Genomic DNA, 25,871 nt, shown 5'->3' with positions numbered 1-25,871 from the left:
CTCTTACCTTCTTTATGTAGACAGAGCTCTATTGAGTCAATTTACTGGAGCTCGAATCCCATGAATGGCATTGCTGTAGTGCACATATTTGGGTACAATTGCCAACAAGACAAAGTATAATCATAATCATCTTTTGTTTTTTGTAGCAGTAGCTTTTCTTTAAAATTTAGCATCTATCACAGCTGTTCCGGGAATACTTTGTAACTGCACATAAAACAAAGTTAGGTTCTGAGCTCAATTTTAATTGAAGAGGCAGGGATGGTCACAAGTCTTGTGGGATACAGAAAACTTCTTGAGTGGAGCTGTCACACACATTGTGAGTTATTTAATGTCATCAACTTTCTGTCCACTAAGTGCCAATAGTTTCCTCCAATTATTGTGGCCACCATCCTCCACGACTTCCCATACTTCCTAAGATGTGGCAAATCCCTGTGGAAAGCATTTTGTTGGTCTTCAAACTTTGGTTCCCATAACCTCTGAGAGAATTCTGAAAGGCTATATACCTTCTTCAAAATGTTTTAGTTGAAATTAAAAATAATTTCATCCCAAGTTAAAATGGATGTGTGGCTGCAGTGATAGTACAGCAGGTAAGGTGCTTGCTTTGCATGCTGCTGAGCTGGGTTTGGTCCCCAGCATCCCATTTGGTCCCCTAAGCATTTGTTGGTAACTATACACAAATATGGGCACTACAAATACAAAATGAGGAATGATTGCTGAGATCAGAGCCAGAGGTCATTCCTGAGCACACTGAGTGTGACCCAAAAACCAAAAGAAAAGTCAAGTTGTTCTTTTTCCCTGTTGTTGAGTCCTAAGAGTTCTTTATATAGTTCAGATAAAAAAATTCTTTATCAGGGGCTGGAGCCATAGCACAGTGGGTAGGGCGTTTGCCTTGCACGTGGCCGACCCGGGTTCCATTTCCAGCATCCCATATGGTCCTCTGAGCACCGCCAGGGGTGATTCCTGAGTGCATGAGACAGGAGTAAACCCTGTGCATCACCGGGTGTGACCCCCCCAAAAAATTCTTTATCAGATACATCTTTTTCAAATATTTTTTCCCACTGTGTGTTGTCTTCTCATTACCTTGACATTGTCTTTCACAGAATAGAAATTTAGCATTTTACTGAAGTCTAGTTTATCCATTGTGTCTTAGACATTTTGTACCTTTGATGTTGTATATGAAAAGCCATTGCTGTGTGGAAGAGGTAGCTGAGTGCATGTGATCTGATCCTTGGGATCAGTATGCTCACATCTGATTCCAAAACCACCACATATCCCTGGAGCACAGAACTGGGGGTTAGTCACTGCGCTCTGCCAGGTGAGGCTTCCCCTAAACGTCATTGCCATACTCAAGGTCATCTAAGTTTTCTCTGTTATCTTCTTAGGAGTTTTAGACCCTGGTGTTTTATATTTAGATGCATATATGTTCTGTTGACACTTATATGCATGCATTTGATTTATTTTTTTTGTGAAAGTTTGTATCTAGATTCATTTTTTCTTCATAGAGGTGTGTAATGTTCCCATTCATTTACTTTAAAGACTGTCTTTACTGTGCAACTTTGCTTCTTTGACAAATATCAGTTTAATATAATTATATAGGTCTGCTTCTGGGCTAGCTTTCTTGTTTCCTTAATCTATTTGTGCATTTTCTCCATATCGTACTTTTTAAATAATGTAATTATACAGTATCTATTGAAGTTGAATTGTGAAAGTATTCTGTTTTTTTTTTCTGTTTCTGGAGAGGGGGGAAGTCTTTAACTTGTTCTTGCGCTTCTGCTAAATCTTAAGTTTATCATTAATTATGATATTAGCTTTAGGTTTTTTAGGTGGTCTTTATCAAGCTGAGTCAGTTACCCTTTATTCCTAGTTTGCCAAGAGGTTTTTTTTTATCATGAATAACTGTTGGATTTTTATCAAATTCTTTTTTTATATAATATAGGAGCACTGCTATTTATTTGGATTTTATCAAATTCTTTTTATACATTTGTTGATATGATTGTGTGGTATTCTTTATGTGGTTAGTGTGTTGGTTATATTAATTTCTGAATTGTATAATGGTTATGTATTTCCCCCTTCCCTTCCCTTCCTTTTCTGTTGTCGCAGTACCATAGGTTGTACATACTTGGCTGTGGTGCTTGCTGGGAGTTGTACACTTAAGTTCCGGTGCTCACACACACTTGGTTTTGATATACTGAAGATCATACACTTTGTTGTGGCACTGGGGATCTTAAAAGGTAGTGCCTCTGCCACTGTACTTGGGTATGTAGGTGGTACCAGGGATTGAACTGATGGCCTTACAATTGCAAGGCAGGTGCTTTATGACTGAGTTAACCCCAGCTCCTGATTGCAATAACTTTTGAGTGTTAAACCAGACTTGTGTACCTGGGATAGGTATCACTTGGTCATGGTGTATAATTCTTTCCAGTACATTGTTGTATTGATTTGTTGATGTTTTGTTAAAGATTCTGCAGCTATGTTCACAAGAAAGATAGGTCTGTAGTACTTTTGTGTGTAGTGTCTTTCTTTTGGTATTATGGTAGTTTAATAAAATGAGTTAGGAGACATTCTCTGAAAAAACTTTTATAGAATTGGTATTGTTTCTTCCTTTAAGGTTTGGTAGAATTCATCACATATGGGCCTGGCAATTTCTCTTTTTGAATGTTATTATTATTATTATTATTATTATTTTATTTTTGCTTTTCGGGTCACACCCAGTGATGCACAGGAGTTATTACTGGCTCTGCACTCAGGAATTACTCCTGGAAGTGCTGGGAGACCATATGGGATGCTGGGAATCGAACCTGGGTCAGCTGCGTGCAAGGCAAACGCCCTACCCGCTGTGCTATCACTCCAGCCCCCTTGAATGTCATTATTGATTTGATCTTCTTTATACATCAGCCTAGTCATATTTAGTAGTTATTGTGAAATTTTGATAGCTTGTGTATCTCAAGGAGTTGGTTCATTTTAACCATGCTAATAAAATTTATGAATATAGAACCAGAGCAATAGTACAGCTGGTAGGGCTTTTGCCTTGCACATGGCCAACCTGGGTTCTATCCCCAGCATCCCATATGGCCCACCAAGCACCACCATAAGTGATCCCTGAGTGCAGAGCCAGGAGTAACCCCTGAAAACCACCAGATGTGGCCCCCCAAACAAATAAAAATTATGAACTTAGACTTAGTTGTTCATGATATTCCTTTATTAACCTTTCAATAGCCATTAGTTCTATAATAATATGCCCTCTTTAATTTCCAAGACTGGAAATTTATCTTCTCTCACTAGTTTTGTTAGGAACTTACAGAAATTTTATCTTTTGAAAGAATCAGATAAAATAGATTTTATTGATTTTTCTGATTACTCCTATTTTACTTTTTTTTCATATTTTTTGTCATTCCTTTTCTTCTCCTTACATAGTATTTAATTTGCTTATCTTAGTTCTAGTTTCTAAAGTGGAAGCTTAGGCTATTGATTTTAGAATGCCCTCCCCATCTTTATTGAGGACCCCCAACTGGGGTCTTCAGAATCTTCTCAACATATGCACAGCACTGGGGACTAAGCTCACTACCTCACTCTTGCCCAGGTACTTCCTCAGCGGCTGAGCCACTTTCCAGGCCCTTTCTCACGGGAATCTCTAACAGCAGCTCTCTTAGGTTTCATTTAGCAGTTGCTAGTGGCACCAGGATTTGATTTGCTGAGAAAAATACTTTAAGTCATTGAACTATCTTCTTTATTTTCTAATATATACACTTAATGCCATAAATTTCCCTGTAAGAACTTTTTACTGCATTCCACAATTTTAGGTAGTATTTTCATTTCATTTAAAATATTTCAAATTTTCTTTAGACTTACTCTTGATTTTATTGAATCACCATGGGATACATTTACAAAGCTTTCATATTTGAGTTTCAGTCATACAATGATCAAATACCCATCCATCCACCAGTGCACATTTTTCACCACCAATGTCCAAAGTATCCCCCTAACCCACCCTTCTCCCTGCCTCTATGGCAGAAAATTTCTCCCATACTCCCTCTGCTTTTGGGCATTATGGTTTGCAATAAAGATACTAAGAGGCTATCACTTTTGATCCTTTATCTACCTGTAGCACACTTCTCCCATACTGAACTATCCCTCCAACCATCTTTGACTTAGTGATCCCATCTTTATTCCAGCTGCCTTCTCCCCCAGCTCATGAGGCAGACTTCCAACCATGGAGGAATATTCCTGGCCCTGCCTCTACTGTCCTTATCTGTCAGTCTCATATTATGATATTTTATATTCCACAAACGAGTGCAGTTGGGACTTATTCTTAACCCATTTGTTGAAAATTGTATTTTAGAAGCATATTCTTTAATCTCCAGGTATTTGAAGATTTTTTAGTTATCCTTCTTTTTTTTAACTTTTGGTTTATACCTGGAGGTGCTCAGGGTTTATTCCAGGCTCTGTGCTCAGGATTCACTCCTGGTGGGGTTCAGAAGACCATGTGAGGTGTTCAGGACCAAAACCAAGTTGGCTGTGTGTAAGGCAAGCACCCTATCTGCTAAACTTTCTTTGGCCCTTCTTTCTGTTATTGATTACAGGTTTAATTCCATTATGGTCTGAGTACAGATACTGTATTATTTCTATGCTTTCAAATTAGCAAAGATGTGTTTTATGACTCAGAATGTGGTCTATATTGGTGAATGGTCCATGTGAACTTGAGAAAGATGTGCATTCTGTGAATGAATGAAATCATCTGTTGATGCCAATTATATCCAGTTGATTGATGGTGCTGTTAAGTTTAGCCATCTTCTCACTCATTTACTGCCTGCTAGATCTGTCCATTTATGATAAAGTGCTAACATCTCCAATTATAATGGCATATTTTTTCAATTTCTCCTTGCCATTCTATTAGACTTTGCCTCACATTTTGGACTTTGTGTTGTCAGGCACATAAACATTAGGGATTCTTATATTTTCTTAGGGTATTAATCCCTATCATTATTTAATGACCATCTTTATTCTTGATAATACGTTTTGCTCTGCTATCTGAAGTTAATGTAGCTTCTGCCACTTCTTTTTTTGCTGTTGTTTTTGTGTCACACCAACAGTGCTCAAGGGCTACTCTTGGCCCTGTGCTTGGGGTCACTTTGTGGCAGTGCTCAGGGGCCATGTGTTAGTGGGATAGTAGGGATAAAACTGGGGACACCTACATGCAAGGTAAGCGCCTTAACCATTCAATTCAACCCAACTTTTTTGTTTGGCTTTTTGGGTCACACCCGCAATGCTCAGGGCTGACTCCTGGCTCTGCACTCAGGAATCATTCTTGGCAGTGCTTGGGGGACCATATGGGATGCTGGGAATCTAATCTGGGTCGACCACATGCAAGGCAACCGCCCTACCCACTGTACTATCGCTCTAGCCCCTCAACCCAAGTTTTTAAAAGATTAGTGTTAGCATGTTGTATCTTTTTTCATGTCTTTGCTTTAATGACTATATGTTTTGATTTAAAGTAGGTTGCTTATAAATAGCATAGAGTTGAATCTTATTTTTTTATTTGCTCTGACAATTTCTGCTAATTGGTAAATTTAGATTATTGCTGTTTGTGATTATTGATAGCATTGGTTTAATATTTACCACTAATCTTCATATTTTCTGTTTGGTTCTTATGTTCTTTGTTCTTTTTGCTTTCCATGCATTTTTATGCTTTTTATCGAGCATTTTGTGTTATTCTCCTTTCTTAGCATATATCAATTATACTCTTCACTTCTAGTGGTTGTTTTAGAGTTTGTAATATGCATTCTAAACTAATGAAAGTTGACTCTCAACACTCTTCCAGTAGAGCAGGTTCCTTTATAATAACAAAATATTTCTCATTTCTGCATTCCATTCCTTATATCATTGGTTTCATCAATTTTGCTCATATGTAAGCATATAGATCCATAAAAGCACACATCATTATTTATTATTGGATACAGTGTTGTTTTTATTTTAAATTTAAAAGTTGTCTATTATATTAAGAATATGGTTTTATTTTTCAAACTGGAGAGATGCTACTGGGGATAAGACGCTTGCCTGCACTTGGCCCATTCAGGTTTGATCCCCTGCAACAAATATGGTCCCCAGGCACCTCCAACAGTAATCCCTGAGCGCACAAAGGCAGGAAGAAACCCTTGAACTCTATTAGAGTGTGACCCAAGCCCCGCAAAAAATAAGTATGGTTTTTTGAAAAACCTTTACTTATTTGTACTCTATTGCTCTTTATGCAGATCTAAATTTCTGATCAATATAATTTTCCATTCTTTTTATTTTCCTCTCAAGAACTTTAAAAAATATTTCTTGTAAGATAGGTCTATTAGAAACAAATTCCCTCAATTTTTTGTGTGAAGAAGTCTTTATTCTTCCCTCTGAAAGGATAATTTTACAGGGTACAGAATTTTACTTTGGTGGGTCTTTTCCCCTTTCAATATGATAAATATTTTACTTTGTTCTCTTCTAGCTTGCATTATTACCATGGAGAAGTCCAATGTAATTTTCATCTTTGCTCCTTTGTAGGCAAGATACATTTTTTCCTCTGGCTTCTTTTGATATTTTTTCTTTGGCATGTTTCCTGCTTCATATTCTCTAACATTTAATGAGATGAGTGGGTTTTCATCATTTGTAGATAAATATATTATTGTTAGAAGGAGGGGTTTTAATTTATTTATTAAGTCCTCCTTCAATTTGTTGCAAGCAATGGATTAGACCAGCAGAAAAGTTGTTTCCAAGCTAATAGAATCATTTCCTTTCTCCCTTTCTGGGAAATATAACAAAAAGGGTTTATCAAGAATTATCAAATGGCTCTTAATTATATCCCTTTCTCTTTTACATGAAAGCAATTTAGTCAACCAAATATATTCAAAAAGGGTAATGAAAATGGAAATGTTGGTAATTTAATTATACCATTGCCAATCCAATTATTTTTGATAAAATGCTTTTATCATTTGCTTGGAACTTGAGAAAATAAAAAGCCTTGGGGTTGCAGTTTTAGCTTACTAAATTTGCAGAAAATACCTAGTTGACAAAGTCAGTCTTCCTTGTCAAACACATTAAAAAACCTGGAAACCAAGAAAAAAATCTTTTAAATTCAAATGTATTAATGTATTTATAGAAATCTTATAAAATCACTGAGAAATTACAGAAAGCATGGTATAAAATAGAATCATTGTGTTTAATTTATAGGAATGCAATGAAATTTACAGATAAAATTATATGATACTTGTAAGAAAAAAGAGTATGGTTAAGAAAAAATATGTAATTTCTTCTCTAAATATTGGGTGTGTGCATATCAAACTGATGTTTAGCTTTTGGTAGTGATAAGGTAAAATCAAATATAACAATCAGAAATAACTTATTTATTTGATACCATAGTCATCCTTTCCTCATGTAGTAAGAATAGAGAAGAGAATTTTTTTCTTTTCTTTTCTTTTGGGCCACACCCAGTGATGCTCATGAGTTACTCCTTGCTCTGCACTCAGGGATCTCTCCTGGCAGACTCAGGGACCATATGGGGTGCCTGGGATTGAATCCAGGTTGGCCATGTGTAAGACAAGCACCCTACCTGCTGTTCTATTATTCCAGCCCTATTATCTCTTTCTCAAGTAACACAAACAAACTTAATAGCAGACTGACTGTTCCATGGTGAGAAAAAGTTGGGGAGACCTTTATGAATAGTTTTCCTGTATTGGTGGTTGAAAGGCTGACTATTGATGTTGTGTATGTATAGTTATCAAATACAGGACCTATGATGAGCTGAAAGAATGAAGCTACTGTACTAATTGCGCCATGCCCCCCTCCCCCCCCTTACATCTGCAGGTTGGTGGTTATAGAAATTCCACTGGGTAAAGGACGAAAGGACTTCAGCCATGAACATATTCTGGTCAGGGCAGTATATGGGCAGGACTTGCTATTTCTACTTTGTATTTGGCAGAAATAGTTGATTCAAAGGTCATAAAGTGATAAATGGACATATTAGTCTACTTCTTAGGCTATAATAGACCTCACACACTACCATGAGTTTTGGACTGTAATCTGATATATGCATTTCTCATTTTGAATCATGAAGCTCGTGATAATTTAACATTTTTTTCCACAAGTGTACCTTTGTTATCATTATTTTTGTGACTCAAAACTAGTTCTCATAAAGGATCATCACATTCTCTTTAAATGTTAATTTAAAAGGTCAAGTCATTTTAAAATAAGCCAAGCAACTAAATTTTGTTATTATCAAAAAATTTCTTTTCCTTAAACACAATTTTTTAAAGAGTATAAGTCATAATCTGTTTCTTCACAGAAGGGGGGGAAATCCACTGAACACAATCCTACTCTTACTATTTATTGGAGACACAAAATACACCCCTAATCAACCTGGGCTCCTACTCAATTTTGTGTTCTAGTTAAAAGCAAATCTCCATATAAAACTGTCTTCTGTCTTCCCTGTAAGAATTTCAGTCTCAATCCTTGTTAAGAGTTCCTCAACTACCTTGAATCGAACTCAACTCTAAAATAATTGCAGAGACAGGAGGGGGCATCCAGTCCAGCTCATCACTGTGTTTGCTTGCCTCATCATCTGAGCTCCCAGAAGCACTCGAACAGAGCAAATATCTGGCCCTCGAAGCAAGTCATGGGCTGTCTGTGTCCACAGCATCATGTCCTTGACCCTCTGGAGCCTCTGCTGCTGGCTCCTGCTGCTGGTGGCTTCGTAGACCCTTCTTTGCTTGTTTGGAGAAAACATTTCTCTTTGCCTTCTTCCTTAGAGAATTCTTAAGGAGCTCTGGTTTTGGAAAAGCTGCAGCTTGGACAGGAGACAGTCTATCTGCAGCTTGAATTCCCAGCTTCTGCAGTGGAGTTTGTACCCAGAGGCTGGACATCTGCTTAGAGAGTGAGGGGCAGCAAAAAGGCAGAGCCTCAATCACAGTCTCTCTGGAAATGGTCCTATATTCCTAGTGACACCAGTGAATGGCACAGGTTTTGGAACATTCATTACTCTGCATGTACAGATGATCACCTTCCAGTCTCAGAACTCCACCCAGTTTTACAGACAACTGAGTGTAAGCAATTGGAGTTAACGTTCCCAGTAATAAGCAGGAGACTTGGAAGAGAACCCAGGTCTGTTGAGCTCCTCAGTTGAGCCTCGATGCTATAGTTTGTCTTCTGTAGTATACTGTTAATATTTCATTTTGGACACAGTGAGCCATAAGAATAGGTTAGTTGCAGCATGGACTCTCCATTTAGTGAATTCATCCGTGGAACACCATGGCTTAGAGTTCTCCATCTGGTTAGCAGAGTGTATTTGCCAAGACTCAAGAACAACAGTGCTGCTTTGGGTGTAATTAATGTTTAGACAATAATTGGCCAGCATGTTCAGCTGTTTCTTGAGGTCACTTGTGGGATATGAAAATAGGACCCTTACTGGCATAAACAAGATGTTTATTTTCTTTGTACTCTGTCAGGAAGCCATTATCTTGGCCATCTAGATGTTATACCCTATTATATTACTCAGGTAGGAAGTTCAAAATAGAGATGGCTCAGCCTAGTTTTGTATTGTCTGAAACATAAAATTGATGCAACTGAAATCCATTTCTGCTCAATATGAATCTCTTTTTTTACCATCCCCATCAGGGCTTACTCCTGGATCCACTCTCAGGGATCACGCCTGGTGAGCTTGGGGGTCCATATGGGATGTCAGGGATTGAACCAGGGTTAGCCACATACAAGGCAAGTGCCTTTCCCACTGTACTATCACTCAGGCCCCTCAATATAAACCTTGAGGTAATATTTTTATAAAATCCTAAGGGGACATTTGAAAAGTCTCAGATCAATTATTTAAACTGTAAACTTGACCCATAAATAATTTCTATTTAGGGAGTCACAGATCAATAGTCAGTAAATCAATATATCACATAATCACAACTGTCCTACTCCAAACCCCCTACCCACATTGAGGGTGATAGTGGATTCAAAACCAGGCCCAACTCAGAATATTCTAAATAGGCTTCAGGGTATTTCAAATGTTGTACACATCAGAATCATCTCTGAAACTTGTCAAAAATAGAATTGTCTGGGCCCCAGTCCAAATCCACTGTCTTTGACTGTTTGGGCTGCTATAACAAGCTACCACAGACTGGGTAGTTTAAAAACAACAGTTTCTCTCTAACAGTTCTGAAGGACACCCGTCCAAGAGGAAGGCACAAGCACAGCCTCCTTCTGGTGAGAGCTCTCACTTTTCCTGGTTCATAGCTATTTTCTTTCTGTGTCCTTACATAGTGATAAGGGCTAGAGAGCCCCCCAAACCTCCCTTTTATTATTTATTTATTTTTGGTTTGGGGGTCACACCCGGTGATGCTCAGGGGTACTCCTGGCTCTACACTCAGGAATTACTCCTAGCAGTGCTCGGGGTACCATATGGGATACCAAGGTTAAAACCCAGTTCAGCCGCATACAAAGCAAACAGCCTACCCACTATACTATTGTTCCATCCTTGAAGCCGCCTTTTAAAGGAATTAAATTCCATTCATAAGGATTTCATCTTTGTGGGGTGGAAGAGGTGTCTTGGAGCTACACCTAAAGGTTTTCAGGACACACTCCTGGTTCTGTGCTCAGGGATCACTCCTGGCTAGTCTTGGGTACCAGGGATTGAACCTGGGTCAGCCACATGTACTATCTCTTGGGCTTAAGGACTTCCTCTTTTATTATCTAAGCACCTCCACCTCCCAAAGGCTACTTTCTAATAGTGGGTTAGGATTTCAACATATGAATTATGGAAGACACATTTTGACTTACTGAACCCAGGGAGAGAAGGATGAGCTTCTTCATGTAGAGCAAATTCCTTAAGTGATTCTGGTTTTCAAGCTTGCTACATGGTTGGTGGTGTTGCAGTGATGCTTATATGTTTTCTCTATAGCAGTTGGGGTAGTCTGCTGTGGGCCAGCAGGAACTATAGCCATAATGACTTTCTTCCTGAAATATAAGAAGATAATTCTTATAAATATATTTTTCTATAGGATAGTGAACAACCATGCATTTTGTTTCAAAGCACTTTTGTGAGAAGCCTCAAAAATTCTTCCTAAGATTAATAGTAAAGGCTATTATAGTAAATTCTCCCCATTTGAAGGGGCAGGAAACTGAGAACTAGAAAGGAAAGGTGATATAGGATGAACTCTGCTAGATTAGATCATATCTTTATTGCTATCTCCTCTTGATTGCGTAGCCTGATGGGTAGTGACTGGATCTCAGTCAGGGAGACCAGAATGTGTGTGAGCATGTGCGTGCCAGTTATTTGAGTACAATTCTAAGTACAGAACTGGAGCAGATTGTTTCAACCTATCATTCGCCTCTTTTTTTTTTTTTTTGCTTTTTGGGTCACACCCGGCGATGCACAGGGGTTACTTCTGGCTCATGCACTCAGGAATTACTCCTGATGGTGCTCAGGGAACTATATGGGATGCTGGGAATCAAACCCGGGTTGGCCGTGTTCAAGGCAAACGCCCTACCCGCTGTGCTATCACTCCAGCCTCTATCATTCACCTCTTGGTTCCTCTAGTTCTCTCTTACTTCACTGTCTGTTCAGTTGACCATTGTACTCCTGAAGGGCAAGAAAGGGAAACAAAAAGGTACGAGAGTCATATTGGGGAATATGGGGAATATTTTTTTCATAGAAGCTGCAGTGGAGAATGTAATTGTAATTAGCACTAAAATGAAAGTCTGAATTGCTGCTGGATTTAGCTTGCTTCGCTTTCCTGATCCTTTGTTCCTGTTTCTTTTTTTTTTAAAACTGAGTTTGATTATGTCAAGAACCTTGCAAGACTGAGCTCCTTTTGTCTTACTGAAGAAGGCATATCTGTACCAGGGTGGCTGTGGGTAGGTCCTGGGCCAGTTAGCAGCATTGAGTGCATTTTTCTATTTCAGTTTGCAGTGATGAGCTCACCCACAAATTCAAAGGCTTCACCGTGATGAACGAAGCAGAGAGATATGAAGCTCTCAGACACTGTCGCTATGTGGACGAAGTGATTAGAGATGCTCCATGGACACTTACCCCAGAGTTTCTTGAAAAACACAAGGTAATTCATCTTCCAACTTCTTTATAGCACAGAATTATGGATGCAGATTTCATAGACGATACACAGAAAGCCCAGTCTTTTCCATTTCAAAAAGAGAATGACCATGTGATATCACTTGCTGTAGTACCTCTCTTCTGCATAAGCCTAGCCGATGAGCTGCTCTGAGTTCCTGTGTGTGGACTTTAGAATCAGACCACGAAGTCCAAAGGCAGCCTTTATCCCCAACAGTGAACCCGAGTGAACTCATTTACCTAAATAGCAAGCACGATAGTTTCCTCATGGGGCTATTTTGAGGTTCTGAGGAGATGACCTGACCTTTGAAACACTGACTGGCCCATAGCAAGACCTCGAGTGTCATAGCCGTTGCCACCACAATCATCATTAGTGGTTATAGATTCCCAGGTATCATTTTTTCACGGAACAAATGAACACATATCTTATTTAGAAGAGCAAGGGTCAGCCTTTAAGTACTCTGATTTTGTGACCCTGAGGTTCCTACTGATATAAGATTTTTATTAGTACAAAACACAAGAAATTCTTTTGATCTGCATCAAATTATGTGCTTTGTATCTCCCTACCAGTCCCACATTAGGAGCTATTCTTTCCTTTTATAAGCAGTACAAAAAAATAAGATTAAGCTGTTCTAAGAGTTTTCTTTTCTATTTTTAAAATCACGATGCAGAAGAGAATAGAGAACACTGATAAATGTGCATGGGTAATCGCAGAGGAGACAATTTCCCGGCGAGAATAAAAAGGAAAAGGAAAAACTACAATAAGATTTACTTCCAGCAATCACTAACACATTTTAACTAAGCATCTATTATGTATTCAACTTGTGTGAGCCATTGTGGGGATACTAATGATGATAATGATGGCTGCCACTTCATAGATGCCATGTGCCCAACTCTGTGCTGAGTCCTCTGCTCTTATGTGAATTACATCCAATCTCATGGCAGCCCTGAGTTGGTGTGCTTATATGTTGGAGAACAGTGGAACTGATTTTCAGTGTTTAGGACAGAATTAACAACCACAACAATAATAATAAATGCTTATGGAGTACTTAACTACATATCCATTATTAGTTTTAAGCACTTTTACATAATTATATCACTTGATCCACTGATTCTCATATGGGGATGTTTTTGCCCCAAAGGGACATTTGGTGGTATCTGGAAACACTTATGGTTGTCACAACTGGGGTGCTACTGGCATCTAGTGGGTAAAGGACAGGGGTGCTACTAAGCCTCACACAGGACACAGAACACATGTACCGACACCACCAAAGAAAGTTCCAGCCCCAAATGTCACTAATACTGAGTTTGACTAACCTTGATTTTGGGGCTGGAGAAGCGGGTAGGGTGTTTGCCTTTCATGCAGCAAAGTTTGATCCCTGGTACTGCATATTGTCCCAAAAACACCACCAGGGGTGATTGATGAGCACTGCTGGATGTGGCCTCAAAACAAACAAAAAGAGACAGAAAAATCCTGACTTAATTCTTACCACTGCTAGTTTATGAATTATATAGCCAGGAAGTAGCAGGGCAGAAATCGTAGCCAGACAAACTGCTAATCTACTTCCTGCTATGGTGTGAAGCATTGTTATAAAGGACTTTGATGGCCCAAAAGATAGCTAAATGGGTTGAGCACATGCTTTGCACATAGAAGGCTCAAGTTCCATCCCTGGCACCACATAATGAGTACTCTGAGCACTGCAGGGTATTACCACTACCCCCATAACAACAACAAAGTTAAGGGCTTTGTTAGACAAGGACTTTTCACTTGCTGTAGTAGGAAATAGGAAATTGGAGTGGATCAGTAGAAGTGCAGATTACAGGAAGAAAACTCTGTTAATAAGGACCTGCTCCTCTCTTGGAGAGGAGTGAACTTACAGTGAGAAAGTTCAGGTGCAAATTGGCATTGTTGATTCAAATAGCAGGACCCTGGATTTGGTGAAGTAGCAACGGAGAGGCAACGATGGGTGCACATATTCATGCACACTCACATGCACACATACCACACACATGATCACAAACACACACACCAAAGGAACATATGTGTTAATGACATATGAGCCATGGAGACTGAAGGAAGTAGGGTATAAGTAGGCTAATTCCAATGTGTTTGGATCTAGGTAAACTGAGGAGCTGAAAGTGCCATTGGAAAGAAGCAGCAGAGTTTTAGGATGAAATGAATTCCAGGCAGATTGACCAAGTGGGAAGAGAGACATGAACTCATTTCCACAGTATAAAAATGTGACTTAAGATGTAAACGAAATGCAAACATGAAAGTTCATAAGTTTGTAACTGTACCGCACGGTGATTCACTAAAGTTAAAAAAAAGGCAAGGAAACCATATGCCCATAAGTACAAGAAAGAAATTGTCTGCCATAGAGGCAGAAGAAGGGGTGGGATGGGGGTGGGGGGCAGGAGGGAGGGATACTAGGGACATTGGTGGTGGAAGATGTGCACTGGTGGAGGGATGGGTGTTCCATCATTGTATGCATGAAACTCAAACATGAAAGCTTTGTAACTGTATCTCATGGTGATTCAACAACAACAAAAATATTTTTAACTGAAAAAAATAAAAACTGCAAGGAATGTAAGAAAAATGTGATTTATGTATGAGGGCCAATTGCCATCATTGGGACAAGAAATGGAGATTTGGATTTTTCTTCATAGCGGGGCTACTAGAACTCTGAAGTGAATGAATTCTTTAAAGGAGAAAGTTTAGAGGCAGAAGTTCTTGGCAAAGGCCAAGAAAACCTACTCTCAGAGGTAGGAGAAGGAGAACCAAGAAATGAGAGATACCAGTGTGGAGTCCAGTCTCTTCTAGGGAAAGGAGACAGAAGTAACTTGCAGTAAAGGATTTAAATCCACATTATAAACATTTTGCTTCAAATGCTTTGTTACAGCTGCTTTACTTCCAAAGGCATTTTCAAACCGCAGATCTGCTTGTCAGTCCCCGTGATGGCTGCCTCTTTTCTCTCTTCCCACCAGATTGACTTTGTGGCCCATGATGACATTCCTTATTCTTCTGCTGGCTCCGATGATGTTTACAAGCATATAAAGGAAGCAGGTGAGTTCTGCGCTCCCCTGCCTTTTAATGACCAGGTTTCCTAAGAGACTTTCCTGGACTTGGATTCAAATTTCCAATGTGTGCAGAGACTCTACAACAGCATTGCTCAATTGGGGACACCCAGGATAGTTAAAAGGGGCTCTGGGTGACATCGCATAAATGGTGGGGGCACAGCATGAAACTAGGGGTCCAACCAGTAGGAGAAGGGGAACGGCAGGAAGAAGATACACTCACAGAAATATTGAGAAACACAGTTCTATCACCCTCTGTTCACAAGGACCTGATATGAAAAAGTATTCAATTTCCTATTTGAGGCTAGACTTTAGGGCTTGTCAAGCCCAAATCCTGGGGATCCCCTGGTTCAAAGGCCATTTTAATGCTCCTGAACAAATGAAATTGTCACTCTCAGGAAAGCTCCTCCCCAAAGATGTAGCTGGCCAATGAACAATCTGGATTCCTCATCAGCAGAGCCAGGCCTGCTTTTTAGCAAGAGAACAACAGCCTCAGACCTCACCGGTGGAGGCAAACAAGTGAATGGATGTGCACATGTACACAACGGGGTGAACCATCTTCTTACCCAAATGGTGGTGTCATACATGGGGCCTGACTTTTGGAAGTTCCGTTTGTCACCGAGTATTTCTGTTAAGATCACAGATTCTGGTCAAACCCCAAGGAGTTGTTGGCGTAACGGGAAGAGAAGTTTCCTTTCAATTACTAGCTGTCCGCTCTGGATTGCTTTGTCAGTTCCCGAGTCCCTGTTCCAGGTTGTTGCTGAGTCTGGGAAATGGGTGTGGAGGCAGTGGCAAAGCCAATCTGCAGTTAGCGTCCCAGGGGGACTCCGAGAGTTCCTTTCACCACTGCCTCTTCCCCTCCCACGCTCGCTTCTCCATATTCTTTGGTCCTTTGACCCACTCTTGTGTCCAGAGTAAGAGGGGTCCATCTCCCCCCATCGTTTTGTGCATCTTTTTCCATTTGGAGAGCGTCTTTCCTTCTTCCTCTCTCTGCTCCGCAAGTTTCTTCCTTTCTAGCATTATCTTCTCAGCTTATTCGCATATGGAAGGACAAAAACAAGCCAGCAACTCCCACAGGTTGCTGGAGGTGAGCCTCGCTCCGTGCTCACCTCCAGCAACCTGTGGGAGCACATCCCTGTACTTTGACCTCTGGCACTTCATTCCTTAGTCCTCTGATGACCTTCAAATCACCAAATCCAGAACTTGAACTCAGTCTGCCTCCTGGCATAATGCTCATGCCCATCACTCCTCTTTTAGACACTCTTGACTTCCCCATTGCTTCCCGTCAGAGCCATCGTCCTCCATTCCTGGGGATGGGTCACTGGAACTTGGCCTGTGTTGCCTCCGCTGGTTCAGAATTCCCATCTCCAAACAGGGACTGGAGCAATAGCACAGTGGGTAGGGTATTTGCTTTGCACACGACCGACCCAGGTTCGATTCCTCCGTTCTTCTTGGAGAGCGCGGCAAGCCACTGAGAATATCCCGCCTGCATGGCAGAGCCTGGCAAGCTTCCTGTGGCGTATTCGATATGCCAAAACCAGTAACAACAAGTCTCACAATGGAGATGTTATTGGTGCCCGCTTGAGCAAATCAATGAGCAACGAGATGACAGTGCTACAGTGCATCTCCAAATAGAATGGTCATGTGGAATTGACTTGCCCTTGGAATACTGACCTAAGACTATCCGTGACTTGTCACATGCACAGGGACTCTTTGGTGTGGCCCACGGATCTTTTCCGCTGATTTCTCACCAAGCAAGAGCCACAGGAGAGAGCTGTTTGGGGCCCGGACCGAGAAGGCCAGAGTTCTCATTGTGAGCGAACAATACTCAGAAATGGCCTCCAGGCAGCCCCGTTTGGCTTTTATACTTTCCTCAGTGATTTATTTTGAAAGTCAAAAATCACTTTAAATGAGCCCAGCGATAACAAGGGCATGAATTAAGCTTTAGAGCATATTCTGCTTGTCAGAAGGAGATGTCAAAATCCTCCAGCAGAACTGGATGAAAAGATGGAGCTAAAATGCACTTGACTGTAAGGTCCACATTGCTCACCATCATTCTAAGATTGCCTACTACTGTTGAAAGTTTCCTTCATTAACATGTGCTGTGCTGCTGCTTAAAATAGCTCCAGATCCAAACGCCACAATTCTGAAAAGCATGATAAAAAAGGTTCTGTGATCATGCTCATTACCGAATATTTTTAGCAGAGCAATAATTAGGATTTGTAGGAAGCCGGGTGCCTCATTATGTCAGCAGAGGGCTTGGCTCTTCTTTCAGACACCTACCTCCCTACCAGCCAAAGCAAATCTTCCCCAAACCCCAACTGCACTTGCAGTTACTCAGTCTCACCCACCCTAAGGCTTCAAAGAAAGTGGGGCCTAACCTCCTGTTTCTAAATAACTTGCTAAAGTCCCTTCATAGCAAGAAAATCTTTTTCACATTCCAGCAAGCAGGAGTGTGGGTGAAACATCTACCTGCTGAAAGACGGGGTCCATTCCCGACCCCAAAGTTGCATGTGTCTCTGAGCAAGGTGGTAATGTTATCTGTGGTTCCCCAACTTGGAACCTCTTGGGATTCCCACCAGAGTCCCCTTAAGAACTGGGTCACTAGGGTGTTCGAGCTGTGTGTTGAAATGTCCATGTCTTCTGTCTTCTATTTGGTTTTCTGCATTTGAATCCGTTTTCTTAGAAAGCGGTAAAAGAGGTTGCTGGCTTAGTGGGAGTCTTCAAGTCTCTGAATCAAAGAAAATTGGAAGCTGGGTGTATTGTCTGACATCAGCAGCGCCCCCTGCTGCTGATATTGTGAGCAGACAATCTCCCAAGAAAGCTCCAAAGGACGCCCCAAGAGGGTCCACCCACTGAAAACTGCATCAGTGTCAATATGGCCAAGAGGCCTGGGATTGGGAAGAGCACAGGGAAATCAACATTTCCCTAGGGGTGTGGCTCAAAGGGCTTGATGGCATGCTTTGATGTGGAACCCTGTGTTCCAGCCTTGACACCACCTGGTCCCCTCTGAGCACCACCAGAAGAAACTCTCCCGGCACTGCCTGGTGTAGCCCCTCAAACAAACAAAATGACAACAAAAGAAATCAAAATTTATGCAGTCGTTCATTCAACATATATTCCTAAAGTGCCACTTGTGGCCCGGTGTGGAGAAGATAAACAAGCACAGGTCGTGTGCAGTTCTTCACCTTGCATAGCAGCCAGTTGAGTTGGAAAGGTCGTTATTAAACAAGTGGTTTTATAAAAAAAAAAAAACCACCCCAGCATGTGTGAAGGAAAAGAGCAGTGACCCCGGGAGGGAATAACTGGAAGGCACAGTCAAGGGTGGAAACATTTTCTTGAGAAGTTGCCTGTAAAGGCAGAGGTCTCGGAATGATTTAATTAACCAGTCTAAGAGGATGTTTATGACTGAATGAAGGGAAAGGGCAGCCAAAACACTCAAGTCCAGTATGGTAGGACTGAGGCAGGGTGGGCCTATTACACAGCCCCACATAATATAATGCAAATGGCCAGGGCTGGAGCAATAGTACAGCGGGTAGGGCATTTGCCTTGCACGCGGCAGACCTGGGTTCAATTCTCAGCATCCCATATGGTCCTCTGGGTACTGCCAGGGGTGATTGCTGAGTGCAGAGCCAGGAGTAACCCCTGTGCATTGCCAGGTGTGACCCAAAAAGCAAAACAAAAAACAAACAAAAAAATAATGCAATGGGGCCCCCTGTAGTTGTGCAGGGAAGTGTAGAGGGACTTAGGGAATAAATTCAGGAGAGGGAATGAGATAAAACAAGAGAAGCACATGAACAAGACAACGCACACAGATGTTAAGCCAAGGCAAGGGTTTACATCTAAATACAGAAAAAAACTAGAAAGCCACTGAAGGGTGTTAGCAGGCATCTGCTTGCATTTTGAAAGACGCTCTGAGCATCTGTGTGGAAAGTGGATTTAGGTGAGAACACACACACACACACACACACACACACACACACCCCAAATACCTAGAGATTGGTTTTGAGGGTCTTTCTGTAACCTTTGATCAAGGTGTCATTTTACTGGTTTAGATGGGAAGTTGACAAACTTACTTGGCCCCTTTCAGGAAAAAAAATTACTCAGTTCCCCTCTCACCCTGGAAATATTTTTTAAGTGAACAAATGGAAAGTGGCCACCCCCAGAATTGCATCCAAGGTTCCTCCCCCCCATCCAGATTGTTCCAGCATGGGCCAGAATCACTGACTTTGGGAAACACTAGCTTAGATGGAGGATAGGGAAAAGTATGTGAGTTAAAGGGACACTTAGGAAGCAGAATGGACAGGAGGAATGAAGGAGAGGGCATTGGCAAAGATGAGACCCAGGTCGCCTTGTCAATCACTGCATCTCTCATTTGAAGAGGCTGAGGTTACAGAAGCTGCCTACTGAGACTTGAGCAACTTGCTGACATCTGGAAGCTTCTTCCCAGACTCTCATCATCATGCCACCCTGTGTCTCATGACTCTGCCCTAGTGGTCATAATCCAATAAACCAGCAAGACCTTAATTGCTAATATCTCACTCATTTTAGGAGGCCACAGTAGTATGAGCATAGGACCAGGACAATAGTACAGTGGGTAGGACTTGCCTTGCATGAGACCGACCCAATTTAATCCCTGGCATTGCATATGGTCCCCAAAGTCCTGCCAGAAGTGATTTCTGAGTAAAGAGCCAGGAGTAAGCCCTGAACACTGTTGGGTGTGTCCCAAAACCCAAAGTAAAAATAAATAGTTATTTTCCAAGAAAAAATAAGTATAAACATAAGCCAGAGGTTGCCTCTAATAACTTTTATGACCTTTTTTTAGCCCTCTCCTGGTACACCCAACTATATCTTTATAGACTTCAATGAATTTCTCTTCCTACTTGGCATCTTTTGTGCTTATTTATTTTTACTCAGTCTCATGTATTCCAGCTTTGAATGGTAATTCCACCATCCAGAGTAGACTTTTTAAAAAGGGATAAAGTCATCTAGTACCCCGCAGACATGGCTTTAGATCAGAGAGGACAAAAATAGTACACTTTTTCTTCTTTTCCTTTGGTAGAACATAATGCAAGACTTGTGGAGGAAGAAGGGGTGTTGATGTGATCTGACTAATTCATTGACTCACATGTTATTCTCCATTCACTTTCTAGTTTAATTAGCATTTATTGAGCACTTTCCAAGTGGGACATGGTAACTAAACTGTGCCTTAAGGGTGCAAAGATAATCAAGGCATGATCTGTGCTTTTGAGACACCTTCTTTCGACAAGGAGACCAATATTTTAATGACTTTTGTTAATGGTGGACAAGTTCATAGGCTTAATGCTGTGGATTCTGCCCAGTGGTGTCAGGGAAGCATAGTAGAGGCATAGTCTTGAATCTTGACTCAGCAGTATGTGAGGAATTCTGTGGCTGATGCGGGCAGGAAGAGGGAGCCAGAGTAGAAAGGAAGAGACTGGGTTAAGTGGACGCTGGGAACTGGGCAAGTTTGCCAAGGGAACAGGTTAGGACGGCTGCACACTTGGTGTTGATGGCTGGAGGGACGTTACAGAGCTCAGCTGGAAATGTCAGGTGGAGCCAGGCCATGAGTAGCCGGGAGCTGAAACTTGGTTTTGAAGAGGTTTCCCACGCTAAAGGAAAGGATCAACTCAACCCACTTCCATTTTCCCTCTTCTCTCCCCTGTCCAATGTGCACAGGAATGTTCGTTCCGACCCAGAGAACCGAAGGAATCTCAACATCAGACATCATCACCAGGATTGTCCGTGACTATGATGTTTATGCCCGACGCAACCTCCAGAGGGGGTACACAGCCAAGGAACTCAATGTCAGCTTTATAAACGTAGGTGTATGACTTGCTACCCTTTGAGAATCCCCCACAGCACACCCACCACCACAATTTATCCAGCCAGATGGTGTTCTTGGTAGTTGACATGGATTGCTTGGCCCAGTCATAATGGAAGCCCCCGGCACTGGAGTGATAGCACAGTGGGTAGGGAATTTGCCTTGCATGCGGCCAACCCGGTTCAATTCCCAGTATCCCATATGGTCCCCCGAGCACCGCCAGGAATGATTCCTGAGTACAGAGTGCAGAGCCAGGATTAAACCCTGAGCATTACTGGGTGTGACCCCCCCAAAAAGAAGAAAAAAAACCCAACCACACAAACAAAAAAACAACTCAACCCCCTGAGGTGTTGGTATCCACATTTTACAGACAGTGAACATTCTCCAAGGGGATCACATATATTTCTCAAGGCACATTGGTAGTGAGCATCTCACTTTATAAAGGAGCTGCTTCACTCCTCTTCCACTACCTGCTTTTGGGGGGGTCATCAGACACCCCAGCTGTGTTAAAGGTGTATTCCTGGCTCTATGCTCAGAGGTCACTCTTGGCAATGGTTGGGGGACCATAGGTGGTGCCAGGGATTGAATCTGGGTTGGCTGCATGTAAGATAAGTGCCATACCTGCTAAACTATCACTCCACCCCCCCCCCCTCCACCATCTTTATGAGTTCGCAGGCTTGGGCATGGGGTTTCTGGGTGATCTGTCCTCATGAAAGGCAAGAGCTAGCCTCTGCTCAATAGGAAGAAAGGAGGGCTGAGGTAATGAAAAGTTAAATCCAGAGAAAACACTTTCTTGTTTTAACGTTTTTAAATTTTCATTTTATTAAGGCCTTACAGATGCTCATTAGAAGCCTTAACAGCGTTTTTATTGTCCAGAGAAATTACAGCTGTTTAAATTAAGCCAAGTCTTTGGCTTCCTTTTGTATTTCAGCCGTATTGTTCTCACAGAGCTACAGTTAGTTTAATAATAGAGCAACTGTTAAAACAATCTTTAAAACAAGCAAAACAAGCCGTTAAAAAGCAAAGACGGCAGCCTGGTTGCTTAAGGTGATGGTAGTGAGACTGAGCAACTATATTGGCCTGAATTCCGGGGAATTGAGAGTATTGATTAAAATAAGAATGCTCCACCATGGCCCCCTCTGAAGATATTGTGTTTTCAAAGGGTGGTATTTTGCACAAAGAGATATTTATCATTACAAGCTGCCATAATTGTCCAGCAGCTTACACAATCCTTCATTGGTACCTTTCAAATATGAGGAGTTTATTCATCAGAAATCAATGATAGTTGTCCCCGTGGGCAGGGAGTTTGGGGAGCCCAGGCTCCGGCTTTGTGCAAGGCTGGCCACGGTCACAACAATGGAAAATGCCCCCGTGCAAGTGGCACCAGAACAAGTGGCTGCCAAGCATTCAAAGTGATTATTTCGTACCTTAAAGAGAATAAAGCCCTGGTTATTTCAATAAATTAACCTGTTCTTTCCAATTGAATCCAGTCAACCTTTCAAGCATGTCAAGCCCTTTCCTAAAGTCATTGCTTGCTCTCTTTCAACAGCCCTTAGATAAGCCACTTAGCTCAAGGAACCGTGTAGTCCGCTTCGATGTGCTCCCTGTCTCTCTGTGACACCAGCCCTAGCTGCAGCTCGGAGCTGAAATCAAATGTGTTGCAGAGATGTGTAGGTAAATCGCTGAAGCTGAGAGGTGTCAGGAACCTGAAGGAGCTCACTGACCCCATCTGAGACCTGCCACTTAGAAATGAGGAAAGCTGAGCTCAGAGAGGAAACTGTTAAAGGTCTTTAAAGCTAAGTAGAGGTGGAGGCCACGGCAGCTGGGGACTCCTGGTTTTGTGTTCATTCTATTGTTCTGTGTTGCCCTTGAGAGCTGGGTATAATTCTATCCTGTGCAGAGGGAAACTACAGAAGAAGATTATGTAAGGACAACAGCTATCCTGACTGAGCAATCTTGGACATGTTATGAAACTTTGGTACCCCATTGATTCCTCATCTCTATGTGGAAATAGCACTGAATTTATTCATTTTTAAGATGTATGTTTCCCCTTATTTTAACATCTCTGAAAAAAATCATGATTTATAGTGATTAAAAAATGGACAACAGCTAACATTCAGAACTTTTCATTTCTTTTTTGGGGGGGTTTTGGGTCACACCTAGCAATGCACAGGGGTTACTCCTGGCTCTGCACTCAGGAGTTACTCCTGGCGGTGCTCAGGGTACCATATGGGATGCTGGGAATCAAACCCGGGTTGGCTGCGTGCAAGGCAAATGCCCTACCCGCTGTGCTATTGCTCCAGCCCCTCAGAACTTCTTGTGTGCATGTATGACCACTTTACTTGCGTTATCTTACTGAACACTCAGGATAAACTCATGACGGTAGCCGTGATGCCTTTATCTAACATAAAGATGATGAAACAGACCCAGAGCAGGTGAATAACTCCCCTCAGTTCACATGATAAGTTGTGAATGCCAGCATGACTTCCAGCAGCTTATAGCATGTAGGGACTGCAGTAAGGGTTGGCCTGTCTAAATCAAGGATTCTTGAATCAGTTTTTTTTTTCTTTCTGGGTCACACCCAGTGATGCTCAGGGGTTACTTCTAGCGGTGCTCGGGGGACCATATGGGATGTTGGGAATCGAACCCAGGTCGGCTGCGTGCAAGGCAAACACCCTACCCACTGTGCTATCACTCCAGCCCCTCTTGAACCAGTTTTTAAATCTGCCAGGTGCCCCAAATAATTCTGAAATAGGAAAAGAGCTTGTGTACCATACAGTAAAGAAAGCTGATAGATAAACTTGATTTACCCCTTCAGAAGAATTATGAATTCACAAAGGGGAAGACAATTTAAACGTTTTATTATAATCTAAGTAATGTGATTACAATGGTATTAACATTTGTGGTTTTGATGTATAGTTACTGCATCTTCATCACCACCAAAGAGTGTCTCATGTTGTTTTGATGGTTTTGATACAGCTTAAGTAGGTAGCACATATCAGTGCCCATGTAGCTTGATAGTAATGAAACAGCAGCATATACCAAGTTTTGAGTAACAGACTTTGTGCCTCACACTTTATATGTGTTATCTTTTATAATTGTTGCAACAGATAATTCTCATCATACAGATGAGGAAATGGAGGGTTATGGGGTAACATCTTTGCCTAGCACATGATGCCTTCCAGGTACAAAGACACAAAATTAACTGGAAGGCATTGCTGCTTAATGGCTGTAAGAACAAAATACCAGTCCAGAGAAACTGCTCAAATAATAGTTTTCTTCATCACTAAGAAAACCAGACAGTTCAATTAGCTCAATGAAAAATTGTAATATAATGAAAATTTTAGTACAATGCATAGGTTCTAAGACCCAGACAATGACCCATTTATTTCAAGCACTGTTTTTCTTAATAATGATGCAGTGAACTCAGACTGCCTTTGATTTGCCATTCTGTGTACAATTCGAGCTTTTGTCTAAGTTCTAGCAGAATGGATAGGGCATATTTGTTCAATATGTGTCCATATTAGGCACATAATTTTCATTCCTCTTTTATAACAAGATTTAACTCATTTAAAAGAGAATATTAAAAGCATTTGACTGGGGCTGGAGAGATAGTACAGCGAATATGGTGCTTGAATTGCACACAGACAACCTGGGTATAATCCCCAGCTATGGTCCCCCTAAACCTTCCAGGAGTGATCCCTGAGCATAGAGCCAGGAGTAAGCCCTGAGCACCCCTGTGTGGGTCCTCAAAACCAAAATAAATTAATTAATAAAAGCACTAAATTTCCCTTTATATCTCCAAACAGACTAATGACAATTGGCTTTTCTTGCGAGATGTAGGTTCCTGTCTTTCTTACCCTTTACAGATTACAGATAGTAATATCTGTACTCTTCAGGTTAGGAAAAAATACTAATTGAAATAAAATACAAGGAGCTGGGAGTAAACATATCAGCACAGTCAACCTGGGTTCACTCCCTTGAACCATAAGGTCCCCCAAGAATCACCAACTATAGCCCTGGAGAACCCTGAGCATCACTGAAGTGACCCAGGTAATCTCTGGCACCACAGGGCTCAAGCAGGACTGCATCCATAGGTTCTTGAATTGAACCATCAGCCTAGTTGGCCAAGAATTGCTGAACACAGTTTGGGACTTCCCTTATTTAAAAAATTCAAAATTATGATCATTAGTGTGAATGGTTTATCTTTCAAATGCCTTTTTGCATAAATTCATTTTTTTCTTTCTTTAATTTTTGGACAGGAGAAGAAGTATCGTTTCCAAAACCAAGTAGATAAGATGAAGGAAAAGGTCAAGAATGTAGAAGAAAGATCAAAGGAATTTGTTAACAGAGTGGAAGAGAAAAGTCATGATCTTATTCAGAAATGGGAAGAAAAATCAAGAGAATTTATTGGCAACTTCCTAGAACTGTTTGGGCCAGATGGAGCATGGGTATGTAATTATTTTACATGAGGGGTATTTTCAATTTATTCTTTTTATGAAACCATTCAAAGGGATCCCCGTGTTCCTTAAAATCAGTCCAATATGTGGCCTTCACTTTGAGAATTAGCCAAAGTGACTTCAAGTCCCTGTCATTTTCTTAGATGACTTCTGCTTTACCTCTTCAACCTGGTACCCAATAGCACCTGGACCCAGCTCTGACCTTTGTCTTATCTAAAGCTTGAAGTGATTTGGTAATTGTTGAATTAGATATTACTGCAGAGGTCAGTTCTGTTACTTAACCACATATCATAGTTGAAGATTATGCAAAGCTTGTGTGGGTGGGGGTAACTGTGAAGTGAGTTAGTAGTAGGACACTGGTATTGGTCTCTTAGAGGATGCGAAAGAAATGCAGCTACCTTTGTCA

The 25,871-nt window shown here is 41.3% G+C and overlaps 1 protein-coding gene across 6 annotated transcripts in view; it reads left to right on the top strand.

Moving 5' to 3' along the window:
• The window catches only part of PCYT1B (phosphate cytidylyltransferase 1B, choline), a 143,163-nt gene that overhangs the window by 90,867 nt on the left and 26,425 nt on the right, over nucleotides 1-25,871 (top strand). For all 6 annotated transcript variants that reach the window (XM_055120925.1, XM_055120922.1, XM_055120924.1 and 3 more), the window contains 4 exons: nucleotides 11,926-12,077; nucleotides 15,074-15,152; nucleotides 20,861-21,003; nucleotides 25,268-25,456. In XM_055120925.1, coding sequence (XP_054976900.1) covers nucleotides 11,926-12,077; nucleotides 15,074-15,152; nucleotides 20,861-21,003; nucleotides 25,268-25,456 — 563 coding nt within the window. The remainder of the gene's footprint in view (nucleotides 1-11,925; nucleotides 12,078-15,073; nucleotides 15,153-20,860; nucleotides 21,004-25,267; nucleotides 25,457-25,871) is intronic.

Source organism: Sorex araneus, chromosome X, assembly GCF_027595985.1.
Source record: "Sorex araneus isolate mSorAra2 chromosome X, mSorAra2.pri, whole genome shotgun sequence".
NCBI classification, from domain to species: Eukaryota; Metazoa; Chordata; class Mammalia; order Eulipotyphla; family Soricidae; genus Sorex; species Sorex araneus.
Note: the sequence above shows the minus strand (reverse complement) of the source record. Positions and strands in the feature narration are given on the sequence as shown.